Genomic DNA, 23,550 nt, shown 5'->3' with positions numbered 1-23,550 from the left:
TGAGATTCTTAAGCAATAGTTTTATTTAACATTTGGATTTGTAGTATAAATAGGAGTTAAAAAGTTAAGAGATATGACTAAGGAATCTTTGTTGCAAAGCTTTGAGATAAAGTCTATAGAAATATGCGAAGATATGCGTAGCTCAGAGGCAGTACACGAAGCTCCAATAGAAGATATTGAAGATAAGAAATGCACAGGGAAAGAGAAATCGGGATCGACGATCTATCCACATGGCGATCTCCTGAGGTGTCATCGTGGTCCAGCCTGTGTTCTGGGGCTGAGGTGATGGCACAGCACTGTTGCCTTGGAGCGTGGACGTGGAATCTGGCTCCATATTGATCACTGTTCCATTTTCCTGAGTAAGGTCATCGCAACTCTGTGTTGTGATTACTGGAAGGCTTGTCTTATTATTGGAGAAGCTCTAAATAAAATGTTCAAAATCATTATTATTCTTTAAAATAAATTCTTGAAGGTAGTATAATTTCTTACGTGAACTGTGAGATAGTTATTGTAGGACGGAGCAGCTGTTGTGATGCTCTGAGCGTCCAGACTAGAGCATGAATGTGATTTCTGAAGATTCCCACTCATTTCCTTCCGTGTGGGTCGAGGTGTGAGGGTAGATTTGAGGATGTACTTGCTGTTGACTTTCTTTAGCTCCACATTGCGTTTTCTGCGCCAAATTGTATTTACAAAAGCAAATTCCACGAGGGAGCCGAAAATGAAGCCGGTGCAGGCTAGGAACCACACCTCAGATGCCTTGATGTAGCTAACCTTGGGCAATGTCTTGCCCTGGGCGGATGCTAGTGTGATGAAGGTGAGCATGGTACTTGTGCCCAACATAATTCGTGGTGGAGATGCATCTGCCTGCAACCAGAATGATACCCACGAGATCGCTACGATCATCATTGAGGGAATGAAGTAGTCCATCATGTAAAAGCCCATCTCGCGAGCCAGATGGACAGTAAAGGTCAGGGAACTGTAGTTACCGGCTGTTATAGGATACAATATTTATTAATTCCTCATCATCTTTAATGAGTTTAATTAAAATATTTCTTACCAAAAGCTCCATGTCGAAGATCACTGAGATCAGCATTTATCATTGTCTCATTCGTCCACTTGTTCAGCAGAACGTATTCTGTAAGATGAAGCTCTGGTGCAAGAGTCACTGGAGATTTCTGCTCCCAGTGCAGAACTAATTCAGAAGTGTTGTACATCCCTGAAAAATAGGAAAAATGCCTTAGAATAATATAAAAAATAAATGGAATTAAAATAAAGAAGCAGAAAACTTTTACTTTTTGAAGGATTACAAAATTATTCATAAATTTTTGGATATTATTAAATTTTTTAACTTTGAGGAGCTCGTAGAAAAATTTTATAAAATTATAATTGAACAAATTGAAAAATTTACTATCACTGAGTGAAAAATGAAAAAGTTAAAATAACATTCCGGAAATGTTAATTTTACCCTGCAGTATTGATCCGAAAACAGTGTAAATATTACCCTTTTTAGGTGTATTATGGGTTAAAGTTACCCTTCTTTCATGTTGATTTTACCCTTAAAAATTAACCCTGTAAAATTAACATTAAAAAATGTTGATATATTTTTACACCCAAAAAGTGTTAAAGTAATGACGAAAAAATGTTAATCGCACCCTCTTTTTTTCTCAGTGATTGGTATGATACCTACTGATTGTTTAGCTATTCTTTATGTCTTGAATACTTTGAACAAGTGTTTATTAAAAATAGTTTGAAAAGGAATAACAATTACGACCATAATCTTTAACACTGAACCTACCGACAGTTTTTGGTCGTTTTTCGATCAAATGACAAACCGCGGTCAACAAATTTGTCTTGGAAAAGAGCAAAAAAATTAAAATTTAAACACTAAAAATTATATTACATGCATATTTTAAGAAATTCATAAAGTTTGATAGTGACAATGGTGACAATGTACCGTTTAAAATTGTGTTAATTTTAAACCGGTCAATTTGACCGGGTTTTGGTAGGTTTAGTGTTAACCCACTTAAGACGATGGGTTCTCATTTTAATTAACAAGAAAAAATACTCCTAAGACTTCTAATTGATTTATTTTTTTAATTATTTTTACAATAATATTTATTAGATGGATTGACAATTTAGGGAAAATTAGCAATTAATTCACTGTGGATGAAGCTTAAAACCGTGGTTAAAAAAAACACAGAAATTAGCAACAAATTCCTAAATATAATTAACTTATAAAATTGAACTTTTTATTAAAAATTTCCTCAAATATAAAATGAAAAACAATTAATGTAAGAAAGTTAAACTTTTAAAATGCTTTTAGAGGTTTTTGAGAAGAAATATTCATAGCTTTTCTCAAATATTTTAAAGTGAAAAAATCTGCAAATCTACCAAATCTGTTTTAATTCGAATGAAAAAAAAAACAGTGTTTATTGTTGAGAAAATTACCTTATGAATAACCTTTTATAAAGGGTTTTTAAATACAAGTAACAACAATGTTTACAATTTTAAAACCTACTCCCTTAACCCTGAGATAAAATTTTGAGGTTTAAGCATTAAATAGGGTTTTAAAGCTGATCCATTATTCCCCTATAAAGATCTTTCCAACGCGTACTTCTAAAGGCAAAAAAGTGTACAAGAAAAAATAAAGTTTTACAAATTTATCTGCAACCATCTTACATGCTAAACTATCTTACATATAATCTAAACTCATTTTTTAAGATTTAAGATTTTTTTATTAACCATATTTAATAATTTTACTGATAAAAATTAATTTTTTGCTATGGACCAATGTAAGTTTTTACTGTTCTTTTGTTTTATTATAATTTCCTTTAAACTTGTAAACACTGGTACTGTGAGATGGTCTGACTTAACCCTTTAAGGACGATTGGAACACCGGTGTCTCATAAAAAAATATTTTTTCCTGACTACCCAAAATTATTTTTTTCTTATGTCTGTACATAATTGTAAAGTAGAAGGTTAAAGGAATCTAGAATATTTTTTGCAAGTCTCTAGCTATTTGCTATGTAGTAAATATTTAAGCTCAAAAATGGCGAGTTTTTTATTTCTCAAATTCATAATAGATTATATTTATCTTTTATACTTCCAATTTTTTTAAGCAAAACTCTTTTGGCAATAAAAACTACAATACTCATACCTTACGTAATATTTTTCATTAAAGCTAAAAATATTATTCATTGGTATTATCATCAGAAAAATTACTTAAATTTTTGGACTATTTTTTTCCCTATCGTTCATAGAAGCACAAAATACACCGAATCAGAATCTGTTGGACTTTCCAAGGTTAGGTGTAAGATTGATTGTTAGGAAATCATTGATTATGTTTCTCAGTTTAATTTTTATTGTTGATTTTCAGCCCGTAAAAATTGTCTCGTCACTAAAGGGGTTCAAAGATGAAGCCTGAACTAAGGTAAAGTACCCTGTAGTCGGCCGGTTTCTCAACTCGGCCAGTGCGACTTATTCAATTTACTTAGATTACTTATAATATGGTCTTACCGATTTAACAATATAAGGTGTATTATATTATATATAACGTAAAACAGTGAAAATTTCATAGAAGTTGACAAAAAAACGTTAATAAATTGGTTAAATAATTCAACTGGCCGAGTTGAGAAACCGGCCGACTAGAGGGTACTTTACCTTACAAGGTCAAAAGTGGTCTATATTTTTTATCATTGTTTAAATCGATAGATAAACTATCTAAGAACATGCCATAAAAATTTCAGAAATATTTCCGAAGATTACAAGGACGAAAGTAAAGAGCGTTGAGGCGATTTGCAAGTTCTCGGGCAAACATCCAAAACTTTAAAGTGCATTTCTCCAATTCTCATTTTTAAAATTGGCACGGGAAAGGTTAAGAAAAACTTTTGAACCCATATAAATAGATTAAAGCTTATTCTCTTCAGTATTAAATTTTCTTCTAGTTGAACCTTAATGAAATTTGAAATAAAAAAAATTAATATCTTTTACTGCATGTTAAAGTCAATATTTTGTCTCAAAATGTGCACTTAAAAAAACCCTTTAAAAAAGATGATATTTTACAATTTTCTCCGGTTTTTTGTTTTAACTATGAAATACACTTATGGAAATAGTAATAGTAAAATTGAAATTATTTTAGATTGCTCTACGAGGCGCTCTAGTGAACTATTCATTAGTCCGCCATTTTCTAATATTTTTTCGAAAAAAATAATTTAGGTAGGGAAAAGTGGTACAAGTTGGGCCATGGTACAAGTTGGACAGAGCTTTTTTTCTTGATAAATTTAGTACTTCATTTTTATTTGTATATTTTTAATGCTTTAGTTTTATAATTTGGTTCCTTGTGCTTAAAAAAAATTAGTATTGTATTTATCAAGAAAAAATTCCTGTCCAACTTGTTCCATTGTCCAACTTGTAACACTATGTCCAAATTGTATCACTTTACCCTACTTGAAATATATATAAACAAATATCGAACATCATGAAGTTTGGTCTTTTACTTCTCCTTCAAAGAATATAGCGAAAAACGGTTTTGGCCTTCTTTTACAGACTTCCCACTTAAATATTTAAAGATTTAAAATTCAAGACAAATTTCGTCAATTTAATATAAGTGAATAAAAAATTGACAATAAAATTAAAGATCTTTAAAGCTGTTGAAGAAAAATAAAAAATCTATAATTCGAGATAAAGAAGAGCTGAAGGAGCTATAGGAAAGCTGAAAAATTAATTCAGAGTCAAAACTCAAGAGTGCTTGATATATAAATTACAAGCTCACCTAATTTTCAATACTTGGAAATTTAGGTTTAAGTTTAAATAGTTATCATCACAACAAGTTTCACAATTAAAGAAAACCTAAAAAAGTTTGACAATTTCATAAAAAGTTTAAAAGAAGGCCGACCTTTTAAAATTAAATATCTTAAAAGAATCCAAATTGTATGCCAATTTAAATATTTAGTACTTAAATTTTTGATCTTAGAATTAAAAAAATAACACTTTATTATGAAAGTATTTAATGGAAATAGGAATAGTATTTGTGTTAGAGTTCGTCTCATATTGAGTTTCACTGTGATTATCTCAAATAATAAAAATTGTTTAAGAGGTTGCCATTCACGCTGCAAGTTTGCGACTTCTAATTAATTTTTTTTGCATTTATTTTGTTAGACTCGCACTCCAAGTTGATTTGTAAATTTTCTACGGCAATTAAAGAATAGTCATTTTCAATTACATACAACCAGGTGAATTAAGCTTATTGCATATTATTACTATTAATTATTAATATTATGATAGTTAAGATTGGCTCGGCGTGATTATTTACCCCCATAACTTCCTAAAATCCAAGATTCGACTTTTGCTATTAAAATTTGCTATTAAAAGAATTGACTTTGTAGCGAAAATAGTTCAAGTAATTTGTTACTTAATTTACTTCACTTAAAGGATTCACTATTTTAATAATGATTATTTATTAATTAAGATTTAATATTACCTTAGAAAACTACAAAGATTTATATTGTTCTCTTATTTTTCCATAGAGGAAGGTTTTAAAGGTTCAGACGGCGGAAGTTTCGCACGTCTATTTTTGGATTTTATTTTTATTCCTCTCTTCCTCACTTCTTAATATAGGTCCTATAGGTGTAAAGCCTAACCGGTCAAATGCTATTATGATTAATATTTAAAAAAAACCATTTAACAGTTTAAAAATATCTATAAAATAATTATTATGCACTCTTAAAAATAAAAAGATCAAACTGATCCAAATTTGACCCTTTTCCAAAGGATGGATCAAATTTCAAATTTTTGAATGCACATTTATCATTAATAATAGAATAGAACATGTTAATTTGATCCATCCTTTGCGAGAGGATCAAATTTGAATCAATTTGATTCTTTTATTTTTTACCAGAGTCCCTCTAAAAATATTAATAATCTTATTAATAATAATAATAAATTTTCAACGTCGTCGTTAGGGGAGACTGGGGCAAAAAGTCACAAAACGGATATTTTATTTTTTTATAAGCTACTCGAGCGCTTCATAAATTTCTCATTAGCGCAGTTTTATAGGAAATTTACCGCTCTACAACTTTGTGAAAGTAATTTTCCTCTATTTTGTAAGGAAATACGTTTATCGAGCCAATTTCTAAAAGGTAATTTTGTGACTATTCTCAAAAATGTTGGGGCAAATAGTACTAGACGTTGGGTATTATCATACTTTGATTCGCTTCATTACAGGCTTCCGTAAATTTGAAAAAATACCTAGAGGACATATTTTCATAGAAAATTTATTCATCTACACCTTTGTAAAACACCACTTTTTCTAACTGAACGATAAAAATGATTTTTTGCTCTGCTTGAATGCTTATTTATAAAAAAAGAGAATAACATTATTATTTTAAACTTGATCAGTACAATAAAAAATATTTTACAACCCAATTTGAGAGCTATAAAACTTTGAGCTTCTTACAAAATTATCCAGAGATATTAATTCAATTGATTTTGATATGCTCTAAACAAAATCATTCAACAGAAATCATAAAATCACTATTAGACGAACAAAGAAAAAAAAAACATTTTCAATAAAAAGTAAATAAATCAATACGTACAACTCTCAAGAACAGTCTGACATTTCTGCTCATCGAAGGGGAACTTCTGGAGATTCATCCAGCAATAGAGTTGAGCCTGAATTCTCGTTGATACGATCACTGTTCCATCCGGAGAGATCGATGTGAGAATATCCTTCTCAGCTGTTCCCAAAATACTTGAAGATCGTTCATTGGACAAAAAGACATGAGGCACCCAGAGAGATTGCCTTAGAGATGCCTCACCCATGATGGGTTCATGTCGACTGGGTGCTACTTCCCGGAAAACCAATCGAGGATCAACATAACGCATTTGGAGGAGTACATGGATCTTGAACTGAAGATCATGTGCCTCGAGATTCTGGATGAAATAGATGTAAGCACGTGTGTAAACGTCTACTGGAAGACGGGTATTATTCTCGCCGTAGTGAACCGGTCTCTCGAGGCGATCGTAGCTGAAAGCCACAAAAAATTTAATTTAGAAAAAAAAACTAGAAAAAAAGATCAAGTGAAGCACGTGATTTGACGAACTTGAAGTTTAAAAAATAGAGAATAGATTGCTGAAATATTTCCGGCAATATTATTACATCACTAAAAATTGAAAATTGCACTCACCGGCAGCCGTGGGTCAGTGTCTTGAGAAGTTGCGTCTGCGAAAGTTCATCCGCATTCTCCAGAGAAGGACAATCAGGCTCGGAGCTGAAAACATCCCACAGAAGAATTTTTTTGGTAATAATCACAATAATATAATATAAATTCTTTTCCCTCAACACGCACTTTTGGGTCAATAGCACATGGAGAGGTCATTTTCTCTGTCTCTTCATTTTTTTTTTGGCTCTTGACGAAGATCAACAACTTCAAGAGCAGTTTAGCGAAAAACCAAATAATTCATGCGCCTACAGAATCATTTTTACTACTTTATACCGATCTGGTATAGGTGATCTTGGTGTTCTTCAAGCAATACCTTCATTGGGTAAAATATTATCATCAAAATAAAATAGATCAAATATGATTTTTTCAGAGAATGTTTTACTGATAAATTTGGCAAATTATTTTGTGGTAGAAGGACATTTTTTTTTACTATTAAATAGCAACATTATTTGGTGTTTTAAGGAAAACAAAAACGATAAAACTATAACAATAAAGATATTTTGAAAACATCTTGTGGGTGGAGCAAGGTCTTGTAAATTCTCTAAACTATGGCAAGAATTTATATTTTTCCTAATTAATTAGAGGCGTCTTTTGATGAAAATAGTTATTACTATATTATTATTATTATTTTCATTATTATTTATTGTTACTTCCCCATATATTTTCTTTTTAATATTTGGTGTGTGCTTCTTTTGGTGTTTTTGGTACACTCAGAAAAATAATCGAGTAAAACTTACTAGAATCGATGTTAAATTAACTCTTTTTCGTTATGATTTTCGATTAACTATATTTTAGAGTTGATTTTACTTATATTTAGATGTAATATTCGGAAGAGTTGTTTCAACTTTTTTGTTCTAAAATTTACATGACAAAAGAGTGTAAATAACTCTTTTTAAGACTGAAAATAACTCGTTTCAAGAGCTAAAAAATTCTTTTTTAGAGTTAATATAACTCTTTGAAATCCCAAAATGGATAGATCTTGCAATTTTATTTTTTTATTATTTTATCATTTTCTTTATGATTATTTTCTTTACATCAAGTTCCTTATTTCGAGCGAAATGTCTTCATGAAACACTGTTAGGCATATTTCTAATTGATGTTCCATATGAACTTTGTCGCACGAAAATCTTCTTGACAGAAGTATATTCTTAAAACGAAAACATTTGAGCATATACTTCAGTCAAGATGAAATTTTACATCGAAAAAGAGTAATAAATGTAGGATTTGGGAAAGGGGGATATCGAGGGAAAACTCTCCTTTTAATTTAATAAATGGTTTAATTCAGTACTATGCAACTTCATCACGTCTCCTCCCTTGAACAGAACTCTATAATACTATTTGTTCTACTGATCGGGTACTACGTTCCCAGTGAAATCATTCCAAACTCCAAATTCATTCCCACACGGCCCTTCCTGACAATAAGTTGACCCCCGGACAACTTCAGAGTCAATCCTCATTAAACTTTTATCATCATCAAGAGCAATCATCGAGTCTCCAGCGTTGCATGGTGTTACAGCAATTCCCAAGCATGAAAAGATCATTCCCCACTTCTTCTTTCGTCTTCTGTCCATTTTGGTAATGTTTAACGGTCTTGTGTTCTTTCGGTAGCTTACTTGTCTTATGTCCTTCCTTCTTGAAATATTCAAAGTTTCTCCATTTTTTAGCTGTTTCGTCTTCAGCTGTATCTTCTTTGACATATCCTTACGCTCGCATCTTCTTTTTCTTGATCTCGTCTTCTTTGGTGAAGATGAGGCGATCTCGTCTTCAACTTCTGCATGTAATTTTTCCACTACTTCAGACTCATATTCTTCGCATGGTATCAGTTTGATCCTATTCTCATCTTCAGATTCATCTTTTTTCGCCATTTCCGTCTTATGAGTTTTATCTTCACACTCGTCGTAGACATCTTTAGCTTCATCAACCAATTTCTCCTTATCACTCTCATATTCGTCACATCGAATCTGCATAATCCAATTGTCATCATCTTCCTTCGTATTTTCCATATTTGGAGTTTCGTCTTCATCCTTGTCCTGAACCAACATTTGAAGCATCCTTGGGACACCCTTTTCTTTATTGATCTTTAGTTCACTCTTCTGGAAATCAATTAAAGCTTCATCATGTTGCACAATGCGCAGTGCAAGCTCTTCTTCTTTTCCATGACAAGACAAATTTCTCTTCACGCATTGATTGATAAGTCCTTTCTTCGTCAAAAAGTCCAATAATTCGTCGTATTGCACAATTCGTCGTGCAAGATCCTTTTTCTTCCCATTGCAAGGCAAATTTCTCTTCTCACATTCTTTCACAAGTCCACACTTGGTAAGGCAAGTAACCAATTCCTTAAAGCTTCTCATCTTTCGTCATTCGTTCTACAGTTATCGTCTTTCGTGTTCTTGTAACTCTTTTGCAGTTACTATCCTTCGTCTTCTTGTACCTCTTCAGCAGATACCGTCTTTCGTCTTCTTGCAACTCTTTAGCAGTTACCGTCTTTCGTCTTCTTGTGACTCTTCAGCAGTTGCCGTCTTTCGTCTTCGTAACTCTTCGTTCTCACTTCTTGTGCTTTTACACCGTCTTTTCACCTATAATTGTTCTTTTTACGTCTTACTTCATATCACGTCTTTTCATTAATTTTTCATCGTTTTTCTCCACTCATTTTTTTATATCGGCCTCCTCAAAATTCCACGTCTTTTTTATTTTTCCCAGCAATATTCTACCCCCATCCCGGTTGAGCCCCCAGGATTTGGGAAAGGGGGATATCGAGGGAAAACTCTCCTTTTAATTTAATAAATGGTTTAATTCAGTACTATGCAACTTCATCACGTCTCCTCCCTTGAACAGAACTCTATAATACTATTTGTTCTACTGATCGGGTACTACGTTCCCAGTGAAATCATTCCAAACTCCAAATTCATTCCCACATAAATTACATCGATATCCGACGAATTAATTCAACTTGCACGAAGAGTTGTTTCAGCTCTATTTACTAAAATTTACAACGAAAAAGAGTAACAATTATCGATATTCTTCGAGTTAATTCAACTCGATGATAGAGTTGTTTCAACTCTATAGTTTTTTCTTATACGGGCTTCAGACCTAAGACTTAGCCATATGGCTATACTGCTCTAATTTCTTATCAATCACGATTTTTCGGAAAAGTTTAACTTAAGAATGGATTATTACACATAAGTGACATATAGGGTTATCAAAAAGCATTAAAATTTCTCGCTATTTAGGATTTTGAGATCTTCGGGAACTGGGCTAAGTCTCTAGTCTGAAGACCGCTTTAGTGTAGTTGTTCATACTTCTACTGTTGATTCTCCTCCTAAAGTTTATATCCTTAAATTACCCCTTGCTCTAAATTCTAAATTTTAGTTAATAAACTTAAAATGTTCATAAAGATTATTGAGGAAAGAAAATATTTTGGTTGAACCCGTCAAACCATATATCTTTATTAAAAAGTTTAGAATCAAATAACTCTACTTCTAATTTTCCTAATTAAAAAGAAATTTTTAAGGTGATGTAGACTTTATACTTATGGATATATATGTATATATCGCAGAAAGAAATCTTCAAAATTTTAAAGAATAATAAAGTGTCAAGAATTTCTTATATTTACTGTTGTAAAAAGTTCATACACTATCTTAAAAATATATAGTGCTATTATATCTAAACATCTTCCCAAGAATGATTTACAGTAGACTCTCTCAAATTCGGGCATTTGGGACCGAAATGTCAGCCGAATTAGACAGAAATTCGGGTGACAAACCTTTTGAAATGCAACGATTTTTTATTCATGTGCATATAGATATTGAGTTTACACACTCATATAATAACGTAAATTGCATGAAAATCCCTCAATAATGCAAAATCACATCAAAACTAAGACAAACCATGCCAAATTTGACCACATTTGATTCATTTGATAATCATAATCAAACTTGAAAAATGACAACAAATGTTTTTCAAATGTAACCGCTGCCCGAATTGAAAAGTAGCCCGATCTTAAAAGAGCCGAATTTGCGAGAGTCTACTGTAGTATGAATATTAAAATTCCTATTAATAAACAAAATAAGCAAAACATTTAGAATGTACACTATAATTTTTATAAAAATACCAAAATTATTGTAAGGTTTGTAATTTACGCTCAATGTGGCCATAAGCAAATTTATCCTCGAAATTAAGGGCCAAAATTATTGGAAAGACGTGCAATTGAAGCACTGAATTTTAAAACCACGTTTTTCACAAATTGTATTGAAATGCTTTACGTGAGAGTTTTGGGTAATTTTTCTCCGATACAAAAATAAAAGATTTCAATTTTCGTTAAAAAGAGTGCAAAAATTTGTAATATGAAACTCTCTTTCAGTGATTAGGGGGATATGGGGCTATTTTGAGCTATGAGGCTACATTGATATATGATTTTTTTGCCCATTTCTAAATGAAGCTGTCCTTACAATTATTTTAGATCCACAATTGTTTTGTCTATCTAAATTACATCATGTTAGAACACAGAGTTTCTTTTAGAAATATGTGAAAAAATCGTATAACAATGTAACTCCACCTTCTCCTATTAAAAAAGAAATGTTCAATAAAATTATTAATAATTCAGGAGAATAGTTAAGACGATCATTTTTTTTTACCTTTTTAAAAAATGGAATACCTACGTGAAGCTTGAGAAAATTAAGTTTAAATAATTTCTACTTAATTATTTTAAACTTAAAAATAGGAATGAAGTTTATTTTCTAACCTTTTCTGATAATTTGTCATTTGCTTCAAATGTAACAAATCTGGCTGTGTATGTAAGAGATTGCATATTTTATATATAAAGTATTAGCTTTAAGTAAATAACAGAAAATATTATGATCACTAAGCCTGCAAAACAACGAAATAATAACTACAATATATTTATTATGTAATGCAATTACTGTAAAAAGTACTGTATTTACTGTGTATTCCATATTAAAATAAACCCATTTCTGTTCTGACTTGTTCGATTTCAAAAACAAACAAAAAAATAAACTGATATGTCTCTGATGAATATTAGTCGATCTTAACCCTTTAAGGACGATTGGGTCACCCGTGATTTTGCTATTTTGAAAACCGTATTTTGCTATAAAAATTTAGAAAAAAAAACTTTTTTCTGACCCTCGTTTTTTGAACTTCTCGTCCTTAAAGGGTTAAACTTCAAAATATTTCAAAGAAAAGAAATTTTCTAGAAAAAAATAAAACCGAAACAAACCTCACAATTTTTAGATAAATCTTTAAACGTAAATCTTCGATTAAGGCACCTACACATTGGGATCATTTTTCGTTCGTTTCGTTAATTGGTCTATTAAATATCCATTCAACTAAATCTATGCATTTGAATTCTTAATATTAAGAATAAATTAATAAAAATAGATGTAACTTGCACTCTGTACCTTGGATTGCAACGAATTTAATCAGGTGTTTCACGAAAAATTGGTTTTATAGATTAAACCTGAGCTAATGAAGGGCATTCTTGTGTGAGTTAAATGTTAAAAAGTAGCTAACAATATTAAAAAAAAAAATTATTTGAAGTAACAATACCGGTATTAACCTAACGATCTGAGGAACACTGCCGATCGCTGGTGCTCTTCTCAGAAAATATTTTTTTTTACTTAGATACGTTTTAGCACTTATATAATTATAATCTTTCATTCGCATTAAAAATTATAACAATTGAATAGTGGTAAAGTCTTTTGTTTTTTTTTTTATTTGTGACCAATATAAGTGAAATTCTAATAAAATCCGTGTCAAATATGCCAAGCTCTTAGCAAAAAAATCTATTCTAATAGTTTTTTTTCTTTACATTCTATGCTATTTTATTCTTGATATAGGATAGAATTTTTGCTTTAGAAAAAAGAACACAATTACAATATTTAAAGGATTACGATATTCGAAAGCTGACCGCCTTTTCCTATATTATGAATTGTGTTTTTTAAGCCTTAAAAATAATTAATTTACTTTTAATATCCAGTTAAAGGTTGGTATTTTTATCAGGTCATTTTTTTCATTTTAATAGGAGAATGTGGTGTACCTTTGGAATGGTGTATCTTTGAAGTAAGACCTTTTTCTCCTAATTCTTAAAGAAAACTAATCATAATGTGTTATAGCTTCAAAATAGATTTGTGGAGGTAAATTATAGTGGTAAGACCTAGTTCCATTTAAAAATAGGTGATATTGTTAACAATCTCATCTAATAGGAGAAGAACCCGATTCAATGAGAGAAATCCGAAAAAGTTAAAATAACATTCCGGAAATGTTAATTTTACCCTGCAGTATTGATCCGAAATCGGTGTAAATATTATGCTTTTTAGGTGTATTATGGGTTAAAGTTACCCTTTTTCATGTTAATTTTACCTTTAAAAAGGTTTAAAATTAACATTAAAAATGTTGATATATTTTTACACCTAAAAAGTGTTAAAGTTATGAGGAAAAAATGTTAATCGCACCCTCTTTTTTTCTCAGTGTACTATTTTCTTAACCAAAAGCCTAAGCAAAAGCTCTATCAATATCAAATTTTAATTTGAATTTATACCTTACAATGTCCTAGTTTCTTCTATAAAAGATCACGGGATTTTTTATTTCTTGGTTGATATACTTATTTGATGTTTTGCGCTTTATCAATCAGTGTCAAAACAAGAAAAAATCATAGTCCAGATTACTTTTTTTACAATCAAAACTTGTTTAATACACTTCATTCTATGTGATTCTTAAATCTCACAATGATCACAGTATTTATTTTCCGGCGTCTTAATCAATATCATTCCAAGTAATCTCAATTAAATGACAATTTTCATATGCAAATGAGGTGTACAACAAAATGCAATTTAACACTAAATTGATACACGATCACGCCGGGTGATCATGAAACTTGGATGGTAAATTAAATTATGTTTGTAGTGATCTTCATTACATTTCCGAAAATCAAAGTGCCGCCATGAAAATAGTGAAAAATATTCTAAAATCCATTTCCAATGCTAAATTTGATAAAGTTGGCGTCAGCTCATTTGCAATTCATACAGAAAAATTAGAATGCAAACATAATGAGAACATTTTGAGGGCGATTGCCAGAAAAGTTGACAATAGGAATAAGTATCCAAGATAAAGGTGCAATTTACGTGTATGAGATCACTTGAAAAGAGGTCGTGCTGAGACAATTTTTTTTTTTAGTGCTGGTTTTGGTCTGAAGATCGCAAATAGCGATGATTGATAAATTACCGATATGGGAGGCTATGTTGCGAATTTAATTCTTGTCCAATTTCGTGTGTCCAAGGAGACCAGTATTGGAGGATCAGGTATTGCTTACTTCCCATTGTTATTTAAGTGAAGATAGAAAATGCTGGTATTGAAATTGCTGTGTGCATCTTTGGAGGAGGACGCTTATCAATCGTGCCGTGTGCGATTGCAATATTAATTAGTCACAATAATTAGCAAAATTGGATCTGAATTTCTACTCCATGGGTCTCTCTGATATCAAATAAATACATATAGCACAGAGTTGTGTATTGCAAAATGATGAAATATGCATCACCAGTAAATGCATTATTCACAGCGCACGAGGATCCGCGCCAAAAGAGTTATAAAAAACACAATATTATTTCATCGAGTACAATGCTGAATTGCTCTGACATTGATTCTGGTTGCAGTGTTTATTTTTTTTTTATTTAATTGTTTTTATACCATGTTGTGGCTGTACGAACATCAGACAGTTTTCGGAGAGGGCCCTCCCCTTTAAGGTTTCACACATTTAGATCAGAAAAATTGCAAAAGTTCAAAAGACGTGCGAAATAATGGAAATTTTGCACACGATCGCAATTCGCGATCGGTACTTTGGGGGAGTCTCGATGATCGAGCCATGAGAGTTTATACTATGCTATAATTTTCAAAACACCCAGAGCACCGTCCTCAAGATCAACTAACTAATTTCTTTCACTTTTTGCCCGCATTCTAAAACAGCATGCGGCTTGGTGATATTGATCGCTTCTCGATCACATGATCACAGCCAATTGATCACCGTATCCGGAAGGAATTAACTCCAATGTGTCTGCGTGTTTTCTGCACAAGTATTGGAAATTTTCTAATTAATTTCTTCATCTCATTGAGCCACTGTGAACTGTAAACATTGGCAATTACACTGAGTTCTAAGGTGTTCGCGTCATTTCTAATGCAAAAAAAAAACCATACGATCAGTCTCCATACCAGCTTGGGATTTCTGCACTGTCTCTTCAGCTGGAAAATTTAGCACGTGTTCAGGTGACAATATTAGAATTTTCTTTAATTTTTTTTCTTAAAAATTTCATTTACTTCCCACAGAACTACCAAGTAAGCAATTTCTTATATACGCATAGAGACTAGAATTGCGCCAAAACAAAAAAGTGTTTCTTTGGTTTTTTACGCAGAAAGCCGGCTGTATTAAAACAAATACAAATATAAAAGAAAAAAATCCGATCAAATTAAATTTTTACACTTCAAAATAAAACAAAAAGAAAACGTGATATTGTTGAATTGATGGTGGAAAAATGATTCAGTCCAGGAAATTACACTGATTCAATAGACATTTTAAGAAAAGCTTTTTAAGTGCTCTACTCAGTAATTAGATCAGAACAATAAGAAATAGAATTTGTTTACTATTTTCTCTGTCATAAACATAAATAGTCTTTTACTTCACTGAATATCTTATCAGGAAACTTTATCTGTTGCACAAGATTTTGTTCTCCAAAGAAAATCTTTTGAGAGGGGCACCATAAACTGAGGAAAATGCATTTTTGACATATTTTAAAGGACTTAAAATTATACATAAATTTTGGTTTAAAGAAAAAATGATTTTGCAATTGTAAAAACTATGCGGAAGATCTTCTTCTATCTAGATATTGGCAGATACAAGACAAGATCTTTTATTTGGTATTTTTAGACTCTTTGTTAAAATTATTAGCACAGTTGTTTTTGGTTTTACATGCGTAATGAGTATTATTTAAATATTTTATTTCTGGTCAACTTCACCGATAGTTATTAAAAATAATATTTTAATGAATGTATAATTTATCACGATTTATTCATTAGACACAAGACCAATTAAAACGGCACAAATAAGTAGAACTGTTTTTATGTTAATTGGACACAATTATAGGTAAATCAAAATAGATAACAAAATACTAGAAAATAAGAAAGGTTTTATTGTTACTAACGAAAAATCTATTTTAAAAGAATGAAGAAAATATAAAAGAAAGGTAGGTTATAAACTAATATATTTACTAACGTTCTTTGTTATGGAAATAAGAAATTCGGGACGTTCTTTTGGTAAAATACTCAACAATATTAAAACTGATCTCGAGGAAGCAGAAGCAGAAAAACACAAAAAACTAAAATATCATAAAATAGAAGACATCATAAGGTAATTGTACCAAATTTCGGCCAGCTTGTAATTTCGGTCACTTCTTTTGTTCCTCAAATTTCCATGAATGAACTATGAGAATCAAGGTGGCCAAAATAATTCCCAATGCCCCCAAAGCTATGTCTATAATTTCATTAATTTTAAAATGTATAACCGTGCTATCACATTAGGATATTTTCAATTTGTAAATTCAATTTAATTTTCAGATGAATTGTTTCTATATGCGTTATTTTGCACTAAAAATCAATTGAATTGATAGATCTTCACTTATTTTATTAATAAAACTAATACTTGGCCCAGAAAAATTGGTTTAAATATGTTAAAATAGCATAAATGTGATTGCTCAAATAAATTTGAATTCAGCAAATTAAAATGTTAAAATTGCTCACTAATTTCAATTTTATTGCAGTTAAACAAGTAGTCTAGTTAATAATTATTATTTGTGGCTAAAAAATAAGATAAGTACAGTAACTTAGTGATAAACTTGTACGCGAGTGAAGCATCAGTATTGGGAGTAATTTGCTAATTTCCTCCAAAGAATTATTGTGCCAAGAAATCTCCTGTTTATATGACTTCACACAGATTTTTAACAAGATGTATGAGAATCGCTTCATCAGCCCTTTCCCTACAAATCTTTCTTCAGGCTTTGGGGATCCTTCTGAATAATAGATAAGTGACTTATAAGACATTTTTAATTATACTATCACGCATTTTCCAGAGTCATTCACAATCAAAAATCTCGCGGCACTTATTTAAAATTGAGCAAATTTCTTGCAAAATGTGTCCTGGCTGTGAGAATTTTCAAGTAAATTCTAGAAATCTTATAATGCTCAATTGGCTCAATTGAATTTAAATTTAAATTGTGAAAATCCTAGTGTTATAGCACCGTAAGAATGATTTTAGAGAAAACAAAGACGACAAACTATCTACAAGCTTCGAAGCAACACTCCTTAAAAAGAAGTAACAAAAAATCAATTTGTATTAAAAATGTTGCATTTCAAACTTAAGGCTTTGGTTGTTGGATGCCACTATGCCGAAATTTGGTGTACTTGCCCTAATATCATTCAAAATGATTTCAATTTAAATACTATAATTCAAATGCCCCGCTTCCCCCTATGCTTATAACATAGTATTTAATGGAGATATTTCTCAACGTTTCCAAAAATTATTAAATAGCTATTTCAAAACCTGAAATAGATGTTAATTAAACAATGTTCCAAAAGAAGTTTTGTCAAGTTTTTAAGAAAAATTTGTCCAAAGGATGTTCTACCATACAAAGGTTTTGCCAAATCTGCGGCCAACTTGTTAACTTATTAGAAGTTCGTCAAAAAAAGAATTTTTCCTCATGAAATGTGAAAAAAGTGTTCTAAAATTGGTGAACAACATCCTTTTGAGAAAATTTTAAAAAGATCTATTTGTCAACTTAACAAAACTTTTTCAGTGTATCAAGGATCTAATTCAAACTTCATTTGGTATACCAGTTCTGTGCTGTATTTTTGGTTCTGTATCACAGATTATTATTAATTAATAAAAATAATAATAATAAATAATAATAATAAATAATAATAATAATAATAATAATAATAATAATTTCATTCTAGAAAAAAGCATTAAAATTATTTTGTGTTTTAACAGCACAGGACATTGGCTTTTGGCCTATGCGCTTAGCCCTGAGCCATGTCTTTCAGCCTAAGAAGACTTTTAGGTTCTTTACGCTTAAATGACCAAAGAAATGTCTTAAAATCTTATGAAAGTACGATGACTTTTTGTATGGACATTAAAACATTGTGTGATAGGAACAATTACTGAGAAATAAATGAAAAAGTAATTCAAAAAATAGCCTTTTTCCAATTGAACATGTTTGATTCTGTCCCACAGTTTCTTTGAGGTAAATTTTAATTAAATACTAGATACAACAACTCATTAGAATATAGAGCATAAGAAAGGAATACTCATTTCGTCCTTATACCGACGATTCTTAAACCGGCGAATTTATTTTAGGTGACTAAAACCGTTTATTCCGTTTTTATTTTATACTAAAATTTATTTATTTTTTAATTCGTCAAGATACATAATTTTATATGACATCATAATATTGAAATAGGTCCTAATCCTAAGTTTAAGTTTAATAAATTGCTTTAAATGTTTCATTACTACACAATTTGATAAAATTTTAACTTTTGTACTTTTCAAAATATTCATAAAAACTTACAGGTGCCAGGTTTTTGTATCCTGGAAGAAACGATAACCAAAATTTTCAGTTTTATAATTCGCCTTACAGTTATTCGATTCTGATATACAGTAGAAATCATAAGTTTTTTTTTACAGTGCTCATTTCTGGTGAAAGAGACTTTAAAAATCCATTGTAAATATTTTTAAAAATCAAGTTTTTGATTTCATTACTCTTATGGTTATTACTCTTTCTAATTATAGGTTTGGAAAAAAAATAATTTCATTTTTTAATTACTAATAAAATTAGTTTAAAAAAATGCAACATTACACTGATCAAAAATTTATAATCGTCCGGTGTACGAAACAACGAAGATAGCGGGCGGTCAATGAAACAAATCCAAATGATCGAATTTCGTTTATTAACATTCTTTTGGTAAAAGAAGTGATTTTTGCGAAACGATAAAGTTCTGTGGGATCGTATGAGGAATTGTATTGTTTTTTTTAGACAAGGAATGTCCAGGATCCGTGCTTACCGTAAATTGAACTACCTTTTTCCTTACCGCAAATGCAAAGGGAAGTTTATTGACTTTAAAATATTATTTAAAATAAAATAAAAAAAAACAAATATAAAGCTCTATACTAATGGAAGTTAAATTAATCAGTATCAAAATTAAAGATTTCTTTTCGAAGAATTAAAAGATTTGTAAGCGCCCAACTAAATCTTGGTTAAATTTTACCAAAAGGATGTTGTTTTCCTATTAAAAAAAAACAATTTTTTTTTCCATTTTCTGTATAGAAGAATATTCTTTTTACAAATCTCTCTTGTTAAAGTGAGATACCTTTTTAGAATAGTTAAATAATAATATTTCTAAATTTGACTTAAAAAAAGATTCAGTATTTAAATAAAATCAAGAAGGGTAATATCTATCAGCTTTTAAACGAAAGATATCTTAAGAATGTTTCATAAATCCTATTTTAAAGTTAATATGAAGTTAATTATGATGTCATTTTCTTTTTCAAATACAATTTGGCACCGTCAAATTCAAAATCATTAAGACAAAATATTATTTAGGGGAAAGTGCTTATGCTTTGCAGGGTCCCAAGTATCATAATGACTAATTTTTTTCCTATGTTTCTGAATAAATGCTACTCTGCAATATATTTTAAAATCAGGACACTTTCCCCTAGATTTTAAAATATGGGTGCGACGAGTCACATTAATTGAAAAACATAGGAAAAATTTAGTCATTATGAAGCTTGGGACCGTACAAAAGGTGCAAAGCATGAGCACTTTCCCCTAATCTATTACTACACAGTTAAAAACTAGATTTGTAAAAATATCGTTTGTCGCTTGCATTACTTAATGCCGTACAACCATTTTCACAGATTTTGATTTGTACACAAATTTAACACAGAATATTCTGTTTCTGCTTACAAATGTAGCAAAATTCACTTTAAGTCCAATAAATTTTCAAAAGATAATGGAAATGCTATGTTTTGGGGAAATATTAGGTACTCCCTCTGTCCCAAAAAAAATCGTACGTTTGGTAAAACTTTTGGGCTTAAGAAATGATTTTTAGGAATTCTTTTGTTACTGGTAAAAATCTTAAATATATTTATACATAAAGCATTTGCAGAATATTAAAAAATCACCTTAAAAGATCTCTTATTTTCAATAAAATTTTGTCCTAAATGGATGATTATTTTTGGGACAGAAGGAGTATTAATTATCATCCTGCCATATGCAGTATACAATTGACGTATCTGCGACATATAAATATTTGATTTTTGGACTTTAGATGGACCAATTCCGAGAAAACTTCTTCACCGAAAAGTAGGTTTTTTCCAAAAAAAAAAATCTCCAAAAATATGGTTTCAATGACTAAATTTTTAAAAATTTTAAATGAAAAATTTAGAAAATATAGGTTATGTTAATGTTGTATACTTTTATATTCCTAAGAGCTTAAATTAATTATATTTTTTTAATATGCTGAAAAAAATTAAGAAATTATGTAAATTTTTACAGTCTTCTTGATCCACGTAACTTCTTAACTATCTTGAGCATTATTTCATTTAATTAATCATCAAATAATTGCAATTTCAACTCATTAATAACAATGCCAAATTGATGGATAAATATTCTATTTTATTTTTTTAAGATGTTTGTGAAAATATTTAAATTTTTCACAAAATTATCGTTTGATTTTCCATACGATTTTAACCAATTGCATTAAGCACTTCAATCCATAACTCTATTAGATCAGGCCATTTAATAGGAAATTAATTTCTGCACGACCATATCATACTACGAACAGTTTACTTAGAACATTATCTTAGTTTCTGGTTTTTAAGGTAGAGCATTGGAAGTTTTAAGGTAGGGCATTGCCCCTCAATGCCCCCGAGCGCTACGGCCCTGTTTCTAGGGATGCTTTAGTTATAAGTAAAAATCTTAAATATATTTATACATGAGGTATTTGCAGAAGATTAAAAATTCATCTTAAAAGATCCCTTATTCTCAAAAAAATTTTGTCCTAAACGGATGATTATTTTTGGGACAGAAGGAGTATTACTTATCATCCTGCCGTATATAGTATGCAATTGTCGTATCTGCTGTATATAAAAATATTGTCTTTTACGACAAAGTGTGATAAGTTAAGTTGAGAATGATTAAAGACATGAAATCACTTAAAATTGATTTTTTTTAAAGTGACTTGACAATTTTAAAAGTGACAATTTGTAGGAGAAACAGGGGTAGTAGTATATATGGGGTAGGTCTTAAACTTAAACACTGATTTTTATGTCTTCGCTATGAGGAAGTGAGGCACCCTTGATATTGGACTTTTTCCTCCCATTTTTAAATAGAACTGAGCCTTATCATACAATTCAGCTTCATAATTGGTTTGTGAAACTTAATTAATTATGAAAATGTGTAGTTGTGTTTGAAAATAGAAGAAAAAGCCTTATTTTTAAGGTGCTCCACTTTCCCCTGATTAATCTTATGTCGACTATTTCTTCTTCATTGTATCTTCAGTGGACAAGGATCCTTATTGTATCTATATCAATTCATACACTGAGAGAAATCCGAAAAAGTTAAAATAACATTCCGGAAATGTTAATTTTATCCTGCAGTATTGATCCGAAATCGGTGTAAATGTTACCCTTTTAAGGTGTATTAGGAGTTAAAGTTACCCTTTTTCATGTTAATTTTACTCTTAAAAAGGTGTAAAATTAACATTAAAAAATGTCAAAGTTATGAGGAAAAAAAGTTAATCGCACCCTCTTTTTTTCTCAGTGTATAGGGCTCGTCCTCTGAAGTCTAATATCTAATTTAACTCTTTCGTCTCTTTTGGGACTCTGAGTACCCAAAGAAGCATATGAATATTCTATGAAAAACAATGTTTTTTAATTACTCAGAGTTGATAAACATCCGATTCTTGTAGAGATTACAAACTATAAGGACGTCCAAATGTAAGATATTTTTTGTAGAACCTCAATTAATTTCTGAGATTAGATATTTTTGATTAAAAAATGGTGAAATTGGCTTGCAGCATATGCTGCGGTCCGGAAAGAGTTAAAAAATCGAAGTTTTTACAACTACTCCATGTACCCCCTAAGCCAGAATTGAGATCTCTAGATAAGGATCTCCTGTATTCTTACCTGATCACGATGGGTCCTTTCTTCTTGGGGGCATTACTGTGGTGCATTTGAGCGATATTGGCGTTTACGGTGGCTGGTGGGATGAGGAGTTCCTGATCATTTGCAGCGTGTGTCGTGGTGGGCGGTGGTTGGGGTGAAGTGGATGTAACCTTAATCTCCTCCACCAGGTCCCTGAGGGTACTATTGGTAACATCGGCGATCGTTGTATTCTCATCACTGATCTCAGGGGACAAATTCACATCAATTTCACTGGATGCACACACAATCACAAAAAACCCGAGGAGCAGGACAATCTGTTCCATTCTCCCGACGCGAGAGCGGAAAATTGAGGAAAAAGTGTAAAGGACTGCGGAGCGAGGACACTTTATTATTATTATTTTTTTTTTGGACCAGCGTTGGCAGGAGAAACTGGTCGATCTTACCGCGATGAAGGCACTCTGACTACTAAGAACAAACTGCCAGGAGACTCAAAACATATTGACTGCGATCTCATACGATTTTCCAGCGCGCACACCTCACGATCACATCCCACCACACCAGCATTTTCTTGCCTCGCCGGAGAATTCTCCTAAAAGCCACCTCAGCGATTGGTGGTGATCGCGAAAATTCACCTTTATTCGTGTGCTCCACAACGCTACTTTATTTAACTTCCTAAGAGCGTCTTTTGCGCCACCGAAGGCAGGTGTGTATAGGTGTTTTCAGCCCACCAATATTTATCCAGCTATATATTTTGTCGCCAAAGAAAGTTTACCCGATAAGCACACATATTTGCGATTCGTGCCAAAAGGCAAACATTCACCGCAACCACCTATATTGAAAAATAATTTAAATTTATTACTAATTTTAAATAATGAAAAAATGATAAAATTCTCATTAACAATTCACCTCAGTTCAGTTTTCTTATTTCTTTTTCTTAGAACAGTGCGAAGAAAAATTGCTCTATTTCCAGTTGAACAAATAGCACGAAGAAGCAATTAATGTTTGATGAGATGATGAAGATGCTTGAGTCTTCTCCCACAGCCTAGGACAATATTAATTATTCTTCTTTTAGAGTTCTGGATCTATGACTAAAGATCACCATTTGACGTGAAT

At 31.0% G+C, this 23,550-nt stretch overlaps 1 protein-coding gene across 1 annotated transcript; it reads right to left on the bottom strand.

The window, feature by feature from the left end:
• LOC129804408 (pH-sensitive chloride channel 2) lies at positions 1-23,550 on the bottom strand. The gene is made up of 7 exons (XM_055851670.1): positions 23,344-23,550; positions 22,459-23,266; positions 7,185-7,268; positions 6,594-7,024; positions 1,058-1,216; positions 490-989; positions 1-421 (listed from the first exon to the last, which is right to left on the bottom strand). The coding sequence occupies exons 2-7, from the start codon at positions 22,758-22,760 to the stop codon at positions 143-145; spliced, it is 1,755 nt and encodes a 584-aa protein (XP_055707645.1). The 5' UTR covers positions 22,761-23,266; positions 23,344-23,550; the 3' UTR covers positions 1-142.

This window comes from Phlebotomus papatasi, chromosome 2 (assembly GCF_024763615.1).
Source record: "Phlebotomus papatasi isolate M1 chromosome 2, Ppap_2.1, whole genome shotgun sequence".
Classification (NCBI taxonomy): Eukaryota; Metazoa; Arthropoda; class Insecta; order Diptera; family Psychodidae; genus Phlebotomus; species Phlebotomus papatasi.
The sequence above is the reverse complement of the archived record's forward strand: the minus strand, read 5'-3'. Positions and strand labels throughout refer to the sequence as shown.